The following is a 13,297-nucleotide window of genomic DNA, read 5'->3' as shown; positions in this document are numbered from 1 at the left end:
ATGTAAATGAGCCAAAACGAACCTGTTTGTTCAGAACATTCTTATTGAATTCAGCGTTTGTTCCACGATAAGTTGACTTGCATCCATTTTGTGTTTCCTTCAGAATCTGTATTGCTTCTGTTAGCAAAAACTGAAGTGTATACCATGTATATGTCTTGTCTTTGTATTTTTGTTGATCACTACGGACAGCATTATTAAAATCCTGATATAGATCATAACGTGAGTTAGTGTACACATAAATGGCAACTGAATGGAACATTTTCAATTCATCTTCTGGAAGCTCATAATTATTTAGAGCATCCTTCCAAACTGTTCTGAATTTAAATGAGTTATTGAGTTCATTCTCTAGCAATACTCTTTCAACCAGACAAGCCATGCTCTTTTTGCAACCGACATAAAGGTCATCAACAGAATCTAGAGCCATATCCAATGGAAATATCTGTCCATCAGTGGCAGAAGCTCTGTGATCCTGCAGCAACAGAAATCATAATGATCAATCATCAGTATTATGTCTGTAAATATTCATACTAGAAGTCAAGCTCACCTGTAGAGTAGCTGAAATGAGAAGAAGAGCTTCAATCATCAGCAGCATCTTGATTCAGTCGAATCTCTCCAGTATATCTAGTGAAGAGCAGATGCTGAACACAACAGCATTTCACTAATATATTATCAGTAGGAATAGGTGCATAAATTTGCAAACTAAAAATATTATTATAGTTTTACATTCAAATTTTGTGCTAGATCGCAAAACAAGCAATAGAAAACTTTAAGAGGAAGTGGAAAATTATCATACAGTGATAAACCTGTGATGTTTTACTGAATAATACAACCTGTTGAGTCCGGTCTCATGAAAATGTGTATAAATAGGACGCCAAATAAAAAAAAAAAACTTGTGGTATTGATGCGCAAAAATTGACTTCGGCATGCATATAATACACACGTGTTTGGCGTGCATATAATACGCATTTTTTTGCATGCATACGATACAAAATTTGTTGCCGTGCATATGATACGTATCTACCCCACAACCCTGATCCTACCCATTGCGTAGCATATACACGCCAAAGTCCATTTTTGCGCATCAATACCACAAGTTTTTTTTGTTTTTTTTGTTTTTAATTTGGCATACTATTTATACACGCTGTTATATGTACCTTTTATTTGACCTACCTAATAAGCTGTTATTGTTGTCTTTTTGTGAGGTTCTTCAGAAGCTCAGGAACAATGACGAGAGGAGCAGTGACAACAGCAGTATTTAAACCAACAGATGAGGAAGCTGATGAGTTCTTTTATATCACAAAAAATAAATAAATAAATAAATAAAAAATTGTCTGCAATGCTTCTGGGAAGTTATAGCTTTTATACAAACTTTTTTTTTTTTTTTTTTTTTTTTTTTAAATGAATCAATACACTTGTACAATTATTAAATATTTAATTTCCACTGTCATGACCCCTTTAACCACAGATTATTGCATAACCCAGTCAGATATATTTACATTTTCTTAGAATCTCTGCATCAGGATATGAAACTGCACGTATGCATATTCTTAAATAAACAAGTGTTTGATTCCCCTTAGGCTCTTTACTCATGTTACTCATGCTGCATATCTGGATTCAGTCACATAGTGGTTGTTGTTTTCAGCTGTAATTTATCAGTGCAGTAATTTCATGTTATTGATTATAGGAGATCTGTCATCCTGCAGTGTTGTGACAATGAGATTGCTTTATAAATGTGCTGTATACAGAAAATGTTTGCATTACTGCATTATTAGGCACATACGGACATCAAGAAACAGCGAATCTCGACAATGGTTACAATCAACCAAATATTCCGATAAATGGACCAACTATGATCGTAAATAAATGCAAATAATAAGAATAAAAGGAAACACTAAGGCAAAAACACTTGTGTAGTGGACAGCACATTCCAGGGCCCAGTTTATGGCGGGGCCCCTCTCTGACCTCAATAGTGGACAAAGGTTTGCTACATTTTGATTGGATCTTGGTGGACTAACATAAGCAAACTGTCCACCTCTTAGAGGGCAAGAAGAAGACCTTTGGTAAAAAGCCCGGGAAGGACAGGACTTCTCATTGGTCAAATGCAGTTTCTGCCCTTCACCCACCAACAGACTGATTCCTAAGGTTTTGGCCTGTGACTGCCATAAAATTCCTTAGGACCTCTGGATGCAGCAGCAGTGGGTGAAACAAAGAGAGATCACAAAGCTTCATCCAAATCCTTTCATAACTATGTTCTCAAACCTTAAACTGATGCAAACTACAACACACACATCCTACTTATTCAGAGAAATAAGTATTCTTAGTGACAGCGACGTGTAGTGCAACATCTTACACAAACTCAGCTGTTGATGGACAAATGAATGCATGCATGACAGTTCAATCTTCCATCATGTTTGGACTTAATGTGTTTGTAACATTGCCAAGGGTATTCTGGTTGTGGTTTGGTAAGTGAATGATGCATTGGTAAAACCTTTGTGACACTTTTCTAACTTTGTGTTTGGACTATGCAAATAAGTTCCACAGGAGGAAAGAAGGGTGGGCCACACCGTGTTCCCCCACTCTGATGGAAACAGCCAATCACAGCATGGAAATGGAGAAGCACCAGATTGCAATCTCCTCCTCATCGAAAAGAGATAAAGGTACCTTCCCAAAAGACACTCCTTGTTCTGAGTCTTTGGCCTGTTACAGGGTAGGCAGCAACAGATCAACCAGATCTGAGTCTCCGGCCTGCAAGGGTGAGACACTAACAGATCAACCAAGTTCTGAGTCTCTAGCCCAAAGAGGCAGAAGACACACAGACATCTGTAACAAGGTTAAGCTCCAGCGAGCCAACCTTCACTCCAAGGTACCTTGGCTTGCGTGTTCCAGGCTAAGGACCTTAGTAGTAAATATGGCATGGCTTGTGACAAAAATGATTTATGACCCTTGATTTATGGCTTTTCCCCTCCCCCATGTGGCCCACCCACATAGCTATCACCCAGGACGTGTTGACCCCTTGACCCGTTAATGAGATCCAGATGTGAGGATTGGAATGCGTGAAATTCCGACGTCATCCGGGGATGAGATATGTTGTTTGTACAAGTGTTTGTCTGATGGTAAAACCATAAATGAGCTGTCGGGTAATGTTTTTGAAGATTTTATGCTCATCCGGGGGGTTTACCCATCTGCGGACCACGTGGCAGTGGTAGCCGGTTGCATTCCGAGGCCTGGTGTATTATGGACTCTCTCTCCGTATGGTTGTATAAAAAAGGATGAACAGAATAAATTTTAACAGGTCAGTTTTAAGACAAACATATATTCTGTTGGTTTCATAAAATGTAATTAAATAACACTCCTAATAATGAATTGGAAATAAACTAAAACCCTCTTACATTTTTCTTCAAGAGAAAAAAATAGTTCCTCCTCTTGCAAGGAACCCCATTCTACGAATGAGAGGTTTACAAAAAATTGTGTTTAGTTGGAAAAAGTCCCCTGTTTCCACCCTCACGCTCTTTCTCTCTATCTCTGGGGTCCTTGAGAAAAAGATATTGAATTTAAGGGTAAAAGCAGAATAAATAAACAATTTTATCAGGGCAGTTTTAAGACACAATCCCGCGCTCACACATATATTCTGTTGGTTGTATAAAAAGAATTTAAATAAAATAGGTAACATGACTAATAATGAGAAGGGATAAAAAAAATGTTTAGTTTAACAAATAAAATAGTCTTACATTCTTCATGGAAAACAGAGAATCACTTCTTCATGGTATACCAGTCGGCCTCAAATGAACTGATTACACAAATTGTGTTTAGTTGAAACATTAGTTCTGTATTTCTCTCTCTCTCTGCAGAATGAGCACGCTTGTGCCTGTCTGTCTGCCTCGTGTGTGTGTGTGTGTGTGTGTGAGAGACGCAGGCCCCCACCGCTCTTGCCATTTCTGTCCGCTGCGAGTGAGAAAGTTTTGCAAACATTTTAAAAATTAGATGTATAACATTGCTTTAATGTTTCCCTAATACGTCTGAAGTCTTATTTCACATCAAACCATTGTTTAAAAATTTCTTACATCTTCAAAATTGAATGTTTTAAACTAAAAGTAGTAACATTTCAGTAGTTTTATAGTGGAGTGATGGCTCAGTGGTTAGCGTTGATGTGACGTGGTTAGATGTTCATTTTGATCGGTTATCTAATCCCGGCTCGGAAGGGATTCAAACTTTTTTAATTATTTATCTAAAATGACAACTAATCAACCCTTTAGGCTGCGAATGTGACGTAGGGTATGTTTATTTCACAATGTTTTGCTTATTTCGCCTATCTGCACCGGCAATTTTGGTCGTGTTTATAGAGATGGAACTCTCAGCATAATTTTAGGGTTTATTTTAAGAAGTTTGTTTAAATAACAGCTCTATGTGCATGCACATGTGTTTCGATTTTAACCGTGCCAAAATAAATGATTTCGATCAGACACGCTGTCCTGGTTATTTTCACAGACAATAAATTTGCAGTACAGGTCCTTTAAATACCGTGAATGTTTAGGAACGGACAAAGACATTTTTTTTTTCTTCAAGAGATCCCCTGGACCTCTTTAGCTTTTTTTTGGGGAAATTCTTGCAACATTTCTGGGGAAATGGCCATAACCGGTAAGTTCTATTTATTTCCTTTAAAAAGCCTGTTATTAGACTATTTGAGTAAATTAGGGTACGGCTAGGGTGAAACAGGCACACATTTATTCAATAAATACATGATTTGTCACGTAGACCTATGTTCCAGAGGCTAGTGGACCGTCTTATTAGTCGGTCTAGTTGTTATTTTACGCTTTTTCTTGGTCATTTGTTTGATACAATTTAAAACGATATATAATTTAGACGTCCGATTGTTCTAGTTTAATTTGTAATCTTTTCATATCCGATCGGATTTATGGCTGTTTGACTAATGTTTAAGTCTGGCTCCTTTTTTGTCGTAGGGCATTATGGATTGAATGGACTTTTAATCGATTTCTGTTTATTTTGAGTTCTGTTCATGCCTGGGTCTTTGGGATAGTTAAATACTTCTTTTTTACGGTTTTGACAATGTGTTTTTGTTGGATATTATCTTTAAAACATTTTAATGTTTGAGAGTACATTTGAATGGTTTTACGCGTCTATGGCTGTCGATGTAAGCTTTTAAACTTTTACCTTGCAAACCCTTAATGTCTTCCAAGTTTTAAAATTGTTTGTCCTTGTAATATACACGATGTTGATGCTTTTGAAACTTTTTAAAGTCTTTATGGCCGCTAAGTTTTTATTTTTATTTTTAATTGTTTGTGTTTGTAACTCCCAACCATTGTTTATTTTGAGTTTGCATGGAAGTGTAGCGCGGCCCAGCAGTTAGCCGTGTGTGTTTGCGATGCGACGGGTACGAAAGAACGGGGGTTCGAGCCCAGAGTCTAGGGAGAAAATGAAAAATTTCTTTAACTGTTTTGGCAATGTGTTTTTGTTGGATATTAGTTTTAGAGTATATTTAATGATTGAGATAAAATTTTGAATGGTTGTACGTGTCTGTGGCTGTCCATGCATGCTTTTAAACTTTTAACTTGCAAACTCTTAATGGCTTCCAAGTTTTTTAAATTGTTTGTGCTTGTAATATACACAATGTTGATGCTTTTTAAACTTTTTAAAAACTCTTTATGACTGATAAGTTTTTGTTTGTGTTTGTAACTCTCAACCATTGTTAATTTCGTCCTTTACTCAACAAACTATGTGGTCTAGCGGTAGCAAGCCTGGCTATGGAGAAGCGTGCGCTTAGGCATGGGGTTTGATTCCAGTCTTTGGGGGAAAAATTTTAAATGTCATTATTTTGTGTTTTGTTGTTTCTTATAGAATGTCAGTTTAAATCAATGGACGATGACAGTAAATGTTGTTTTATTCCATTTATAGACAAATCAACACTCATTTTTACATATGTTTACATCACATCATTTTTAAAGCGCTTAAATAATATTATCTATTCCTAAATTTAATATTTTTTAATCACTGGCATAATTTATGACGACTGTTTGTTTGTTCCGAGTTAGCGTCGCACTACCATCTGCCGTTGATAGGCGAAATTAGAAGGTAATTATATAGTGATATAGTGAAATTTTATCGCATAACTTATCATATTTCATAATCATCCTCTCTTCTGTTTTGTCCTAGGTGCTAGCGGTCTGATTTCAATGGAAGAGCTGTCTTTTGAACAAATTGATTTATTTGGTAAGAATGATCGTACGTTTATTACTTTTTCCGATATTCATAGACGTTTTATTAATTATGATTGAAATATTACCTTTTATTTGCAGCGAGAGAGACAGTTGATAACGCTGTAAGCGACACAGAGGGTGAGCACATTCATATTTTACGTCCTATTCTTTATCGCTAATATAATTCATCTAATAATTTATAACATCTTTAATTATTTTTGAGATCTGCCAGGGGTTGTGTCGCAAGACGCGATTATCGATCTAACTGAGGAGGACGAGGAGGAGGAACATTCACCCGGTCCGAGCAACGCGGATACACAGAAGCGACCGAGAGAGGCTGACGCGTCACCGACTGCCCCCGAGAGAAAGAAAGGACAAGTCGCGGTCGTGGCTCCAACCAGAACGGTTGAAGAAGCAGTCGACGGTGAGATTACCCGTACACCTTCATAGATCCTCTGTTAACTAGACAATATTTTTAGCTCGCACCGCAGACATGACCCTGTTCTAGACCAGTGGTTCCCAAGCTTTTTCTGCCGGGCCCCCCTTTTGCAGAATAAAAAAAATGAAGCCCCCCACCCCCACCCCCACACCCATACACCCACACATACACACAAACACACCTCCAGGAGGATTTGTTTGAAACATTGTAATTCATTAATGGTAATTAACACAAATTCAGTGTGTGACAACTTACTGAAAAAAAAAAACTAAATAAGTAACTAGTCAATAGTAGAAGCATTACAAATAAAGCATGCAGCTTCAACATTTATTTATTTATTATTATTATTATTATTTTTAACTATGTAACAGTATTAATTGTTTTCAACAGATTTTCTCTTTGTTGTCAAAAATGAACATTTTTGAACTGCAGGATTTAGACTTATTCTTACTAGTCCCACAGTCTTTTCAGTGACTGGGATGGGCTTGCCTTGTGCTGCAGATCCTCTCAAATCGGGGATGCAGCTGTGAGACTGCCACTCTTAGCTCATTTTCAATGTCCAGCTTTGATCTGTATTTTGTCTTGATTGAGGCAACTGCAGAAAACCCTATCTAACATAGGTAGGATGTGGCAAAAGGAAGGAGTATTGCCAGGGCTCTCCTGTCCAGCAATGGGTAGTCCTTTTCCACTCCAATCCAAAATGCAGCCAATGCCTTGGACTTAAACTGAAGCCTTGTTGTTGAATCAGAGGTGACATCAATGGCCGAAACCAAAACTGCTTTGTAATAATTATTTATTATTTTATTAAATAATATTAAGTCATTTTTGTAAGACTTTTTAATTTAACTCAATTTTAATGATACTGAATTTAAAAATCACAAGCCAATAAAATAACCACGTTTATTGAAAGTAACACAAAATTGGACAGAAAATATAGCCTATTAATATTAAATATCAATCAATATATTATTTTTATTCAGTTCTATGAAACCGAATCGAATATAACTTTTTTTATAGTCCTACAAATCTATTATTATCAGAGCACGTGAGCAGAACATCGCGTCACGAGAGGGTGGCGTCATTTTACCACCGTTGTGCAGTACATCTGTACTACAGCATGTTACATCACAATAGCGCTATTGCAAAAAGGAACAAGTATACATTGAAATTTTCTGTTGGCGCGTTATTTGAGAGGACTTTGCTTTGCGCACATTCATAGAGCGGAATATTCAGCGGAGTGTCAAGACGGCAGTGATTAGAGAGAGAGAGAGAGAGAGAGAGAGAGAGAGAGTGCGCGCTGAATACTGCCGGGCGGCGCGGCAGATATTTTCGGCTCATTGGACCGTTTTTCTCTTTTGAAATTTCGGTGCGTCCCTATAAATATCGGCTGACTGTATGTACACTAGCCTTGCCGCGCCCCCCTTATCATAACTCCGCGCCCCCCCTAGGGGTCGCGCCCCCCAGTTTGGGAACCACTGTTCTAGACGACCGACTTTAATTTTGACTCTTTTGTTCTAAAGATGGCGACCGAGAGCGTATGAATAACGTCCAACGTTGGACAGATACGCAACTGAACGAATGGGAGAGAGCCAGCTGGAACAGCAAAGGTAGTGACGAATTACCCCCGAGAGGCAGACAAACCCCATTCGCTTTTCAAGATCTTGCTGAGGAAGAAGTGGAAACTGAATCGCTGCCGGAGGACCGTCAGAACAGTGTGCAAATTGTTGAAAGAATTGACGCTTTGCGCGAAGAGTTGATTAACAGGCAGGACTCATTCTTCAGCGAGGTTCTTAAAAGACAGGACACATTCTTCAATGAACTTCTTAATCGAATGGATGCTCAGGATGCGAGGGCTCACGAGCAACAAGGTATTTTAAATCAGCAGCATCAATCATCAGAGAATCGTTTGCGCAGTTTGCAAACAGGGGTGGCTGAAAATTTTGGTGTTGTTCACGACAATTTACTCGAAAAATTAAGGGAAAGACGCTTGATCGTGAGTCTTCTCTCTAGCCTTAATGACACTCTACATATTCATATTTCTAGTTTTGATGCAGATTTTTCCTTGTTCTGATTTTCCACAGTGTGTCTTAATCGGTTTGTTTCTCTATTTGTTAACAACATTATATTTTGTATTACCCAATTGATCACTTTTGTTGTATCTAAATAAAATTAAAAATGGATGCTGAAAATGTTCATAGTTGTCATTCAAACCAATCTCTCTCAGACCTGCTGCAGAATGTCATTGAAATGCACACAGAGAGGTCCCATAACTTGTGTGATATATTACAACGATTGTTAGATTACTATCCAAATTCTGCAGAAATGACAGTTAATTATGATCAGACTCAAAATGATTTTCAACTATTAGAATCGTAAGTAGAACAATATCTAAACGCTGTGTGCAAAATGATGTGTGCAAACTTTTGCAGACCATGATAAATAGCCATGACCAGCGGTCAAAGCAATGAACAGAGCAGCGGTACATCCGAAGGCGCTAGGTGTCCATCAGCTCCCCCCACAGGTAATAATGAGACAGAGCGACCATTGACTTCCTGCGCCGCACAGCCGCACGGGGGTCGCAAACGGGTATCACGTAATACCTAGGCCGCGATTTAACAGCGTGGAATTGCGAAGGACTATGAATCTGCGCGAAATAAGGGCTACGGATTTAGCATCGTATCACATTTTATTGCACAAACAAATTAAGGAAATTGTGTTTTTTGCAAGACGTATCGGCGGTGACTCTAACGTTATTAATATGACGATGATTGGTGAAAGTCTGAAGATCCCTGTTAACGCCGTTTTAACACCCGGCAATAATTACGACGATCAGTTATTGTCCGACGACTCTGTCGAGATCGAAGTCGATGTGGCCATGAACAGGCAAGGAGGAGGGGGACAGCGTCGTAAACTCACAGATGTCCCATTACAGCAGGTGATTAAAAGAAAAAAGTTGAGTTTATTCGTAGCCCCTGAATTCTGTTAATAATTTATGTCTCTCTATCTGTCTCGCATGTTTTCTCGAGCCGCAATTACCCGAGAGTGAATTAGAAAGTCCGACCGTCCGACCGTGATCCACAACGATGCAGGTTTTTCGATCCAAGACAAGATCGGTCTTCACAATATAGAGAGGTTTGAAAACCTGCTAGATATCAAAATCATAGTTTTTTACAGGACGAGCGCAGGCGCGTTAGAAACATTCAAAAATCACGGCGAAATTCAACCTAAAACCGTGTTTCTTTATTTACAAGATGAACATTACTACATGATTCTGAATCTGACGTCGTTCATAGGGGCTAGCTACGTATGCCGTTTCTGCTATAAAGGCTACGAGAAAATCCGAGATCACCATTGTAAGTACGTCTGTTTCGACCGAGATTGTTTCAAATACCCTAAAAGAACCGTTCACTGTTCCAATTGTCGGCGCTATTGCAATTCGAGCTACTGTTACACCATGCACAAGAAGACTCCGCCCGGCAAAGAGAAACCCCCTTGCGACGCTATAAAATATTGCAAACTATGTAACAGACGTTACGAAATTAAAGGCCCCATCGATCGGCACAAATGCTCACCCCACCGATGCAGCAATTGCGGGGAAGAGCTGCATAACACAGGGTTACATTTCTGTTACATTCAGCCCCAACCACCCAAGGAACCTAGCAAAAATTATATTTTTTATGATTTTGAAACTCATTATGAAAACGGTAGACACGTCGCTAATTTTGTTTGCGCTATCACTTTTGATGGCGAACGATTGTTTCATCGCCCATTACGCTTCCAGATTCGACTCTTTTCTAATTCTCGAGTATTTTTGCAAAGCGGGGATTACTCTCGACATCATCATGCAAGGATGTAAATTAATTTTCATGTACGACGAAGCTTATGCTCAGAGATACATAGATAGTTACAGCTTCATCCAAATGGCTCTGTCTAAGACACCCGCGGCTCTAAACCTGACCACGACGGAAAAAGGCTACTTCCCCCATAATTTCAATAGACCTGAAAATGGCAATTATGAGGGTCCTTACCCCGACAAAAAGTTTTACGGGTATGAAAACATGTCGGATAAAGACCAGGCAAAATTCGATGCATGGTACAGCACGGTCTCGGGTAAATTCTTCCATCTCAGGAAGGAACTGTACGTGTACGGCGTGAACGACGTCATCTTATTACGCGAAGCGTGCATGAAATACAGAGAAGCGTTCATACACTGCACCGAACTCGATCCGTTCAACTTTACCACTCTTGCGAGCTGTTGTATGGGGGTCTTCAAAACGCATTATCTCGACAGAGACACTCTGGCTCTGACGCATAATAACATGTACGTCCAGCAGCACAAGACTTACTCTAACGCGTCGATCGAATGGCTCGAGTTTGTGAAAAAGATACGGGTACGGGTTGGAATACAATGGCTGTTTACACCATGGTCACGAATGCTGCTTCGAACCCCATAAAACCCACCCCTTGTCAGGCATACCTTTTGGCGTTCTCAGACTGTAGGATAAGACTGTTTGACAACAAGGTTGAAATTCTGCAAAATGCGTACGGCTTGAAAATAGAGACTCTTTGGAAAATAGAGTGTGAATGGCACAAAATGAAGCATACCGACCCCGCGGTGATGGAGTTTATGAGTACTTATTCTGCTCCAGAGAGACTGAAGCCTAGAGATGCACTTTTTGGAGGGAGAACTAATGCTTACAAACTCTATCACAAGACGAGTGAAGGGGAGAAAATAAGATATGTCGATACCAGCTTATACCCCTACTGTCAAGCAAGGAAAAGCTATCCGATCGGTCACCCCCAAAAAAGAATATTATGAAAAAGAGGGGATTCGTCTCGACCCTGAAAAAAATCAGTCACAACCCCGCTCAGAGGTCTATAAACAAGCTATTGCTTAATAGTTTATGGGGGAGGTTCTCTATGACAGAGGACTTAGCACAAACCACCCTCGTGAAAGACCCTGAAGATTTCACCAGGATCGTTTTTGGTAAAACCGATACCCTGAAATTTTTCACATTCGTCTCGGACGACGTAGCGCTTGTCCAGCATCGTCCCCCCAAAGGTGATGTTCGACAGACTCACAACATTAACGTGTTTATAGGAGCATTTACGACGGAGTTGTACGACCTGATGGACAAACTCGGCAACCGTGTTTTATACTCGGACACAGACAGCGTAATTTTTGTGTCTAGGGACAGTGACTGGATGCCTCCTCTCGGAGATCATTTGGGGGAGCTGACGGATGAAATAGGGGACGGGGACTACATCACCGAGTTGTGTTCCAGCGGACCTAAATCCTACGGCTACCGTACCGCCAAAGGAAAAGTGTGCATGAAGGCTAAGGGTATAACTCTGAACACTAAAAATTCTCAAGCTATCCGCTTAGATTCCCTGATTGGTCTGGTTAGCAACTATGTGACATCTCGCGACGATACGCGATACATCCTGGCTCGTGCTGAAAATATCGTGAGGGATAAAAAGCATCTCACGTTGCACAACAAGTCAGTCGACAAAAGGTTCAAGGTGGTGTATAATAAGCGCAGGCTTTTACCCGATTTCAATACTCTTCCTTATGGCTACTGATTCGATGATGCATAGAGGGGTACGGGATGCTTCTGAATTTGACTTTAGACTGCAACACTTTAGACTTCCAAAAGCGGGAAAACCTATTTTGTAAAACGTCTGATGGAGAATGGTTTAAATATGATTTCTAAAAAAATTGAAAACATTGCTTATATTTACAATTGTTGGCAACCTCTGTATGATGAACTGCTTAAATTGTACGACATTAAATTTGTTGAAGGAATACCCACGTCTCTGAATGATGATCATTTACTTCCCGTCAACAAAGCTAATCTTCTGATTTTGGACGACATGATGAGCGAAGCCAGCGGGAACGCACAAGTCCAAAAAGATTTACACATACATGTACATGCATGCACCCTTTCATTTACATGCGCGGAGTCATTATAGCGATGCACACACCACATGTGAAAAAGTCTCACTCAGCCTGCTCCCAAAGTCTCATCAAAAATCATCCTAATCGACTCTTATGCTGTTTACTACTCCTTGACCATGTTTTTGTTCATTTTGTTTATTATTTTATGCAATAACAAACTCCGCGCTCCCTATCTTTCCATTCAAATTCTCCCTTCCCGCTCTCCTGGAAATCTGCCGTCATTTGTTGACGGAGCGCAAGAAATTACCGTAATAAGCCATATATTGCCGAAAAGCGCATGTTGTCTGCTATCAGGAGCAATTTGAATTATTTTGATAGTGCAAACGGTAGAAGAGTTATGGTAACATGAATACAGCTTGGTCTGATGTGTCGGCGCCGACACAGCCGGTTTTAAAGGGTTAATAGCGTCTAGACAGGGTTGAGCATGTACTCTGAGAAGATGTATCTTGTTCCCCAGAACCAGTTGGATATGCTGAAATCCGGAACCCCTCGTGAGAACATTCAACAGATCGTAGAGAACGATCTGGATACGGCCATAAGAAATATTTTACTCAGGACCGATTTAGATCAACGTGAAAAAGTCAAACTTTACTCAAACATACTAACTAGGTTTTTAACTATCGCTAAACAAGGGGATCGTGAGAACGCTGTTTTAACCCTATCGTTACCAAATCCCAATCCTGGCCA

General features: G+C 39.6%; 2 protein-coding genes across 2 annotated transcripts; one reads left to right on the top strand and one right to left on the bottom strand.

Moving 5' to 3' along the window:
* Window positions 1–10: 10 nt before the first annotated feature.
* LOC131539521 (ecto-ADP-ribosyltransferase 5-like) lies at window positions 11–1,256 on the bottom strand (the record flags this gene model as incomplete). The annotated part of the gene is made up of 3 exons (XM_058774154.1): window positions 1,171–1,256; window positions 545–621; window positions 11–469 (listed from the first exon to the last, which is right to left on the bottom strand). Coding segments are annotated over exons 2-3 (507 nt in total), but the record flags the coding sequence as incomplete, so codon positions are not given.
* A 1,346-nt stretch (window positions 1,257–2,602) lies between these two features.
* Window positions 2,603–8,722, top strand: LOC131539206 (uncharacterized). Its single transcript, XM_058773605.1, has 5 exons — window positions 2,603–2,753; window positions 6,169–6,225; window positions 6,312–6,350; window positions 6,445–6,636; window positions 8,172–8,722. The coding sequence occupies exons 1-5, from the start codon at window positions 2,603–2,605 to the stop codon at window positions 8,720–8,722; spliced, it is 990 nt and encodes a 329-aa protein (XP_058629588.1).
* The last annotated feature ends 4,575 nt before the right edge of the window (window positions 8,723–13,297 follow it).

This window comes from Onychostoma macrolepis, chromosome 04, assembly GCF_012432095.1.
Source record: "Onychostoma macrolepis isolate SWU-2019 chromosome 04, ASM1243209v1, whole genome shotgun sequence".
NCBI lineage: Eukaryota > Metazoa > Chordata > Actinopteri > Cypriniformes > Cyprinidae > Onychostoma > Onychostoma macrolepis.
The sequence above is the reverse complement of the archived record's forward strand: the minus strand, read 5'-3'. Positions and strand labels throughout refer to the sequence as shown.

Bases quoted from the DNA above. Each gene is read 5' to 3' on its own strand.
- LOC131539206 (XM_058773605.1), top strand. From the start codon at position 2,603: ATGGAAATGGAGAAGCACCAGATTGCAATCTCCTCCTCATCGAAAAGA. The intron at 6,226-6,311 runs GTAAGAATGATC...TTTTATTTGCAG, and splicing joins TGAACAAATTGATTTATTTG to CGAGAGAGACAGTTGATAAC. The intron at 6,351-6,444 runs GTGAGCACATTC...GAGATCTGCCAG, and splicing joins CGCTGTAAGCGACACAGAGG to GGGTTGTGTCGCAAGACGCG.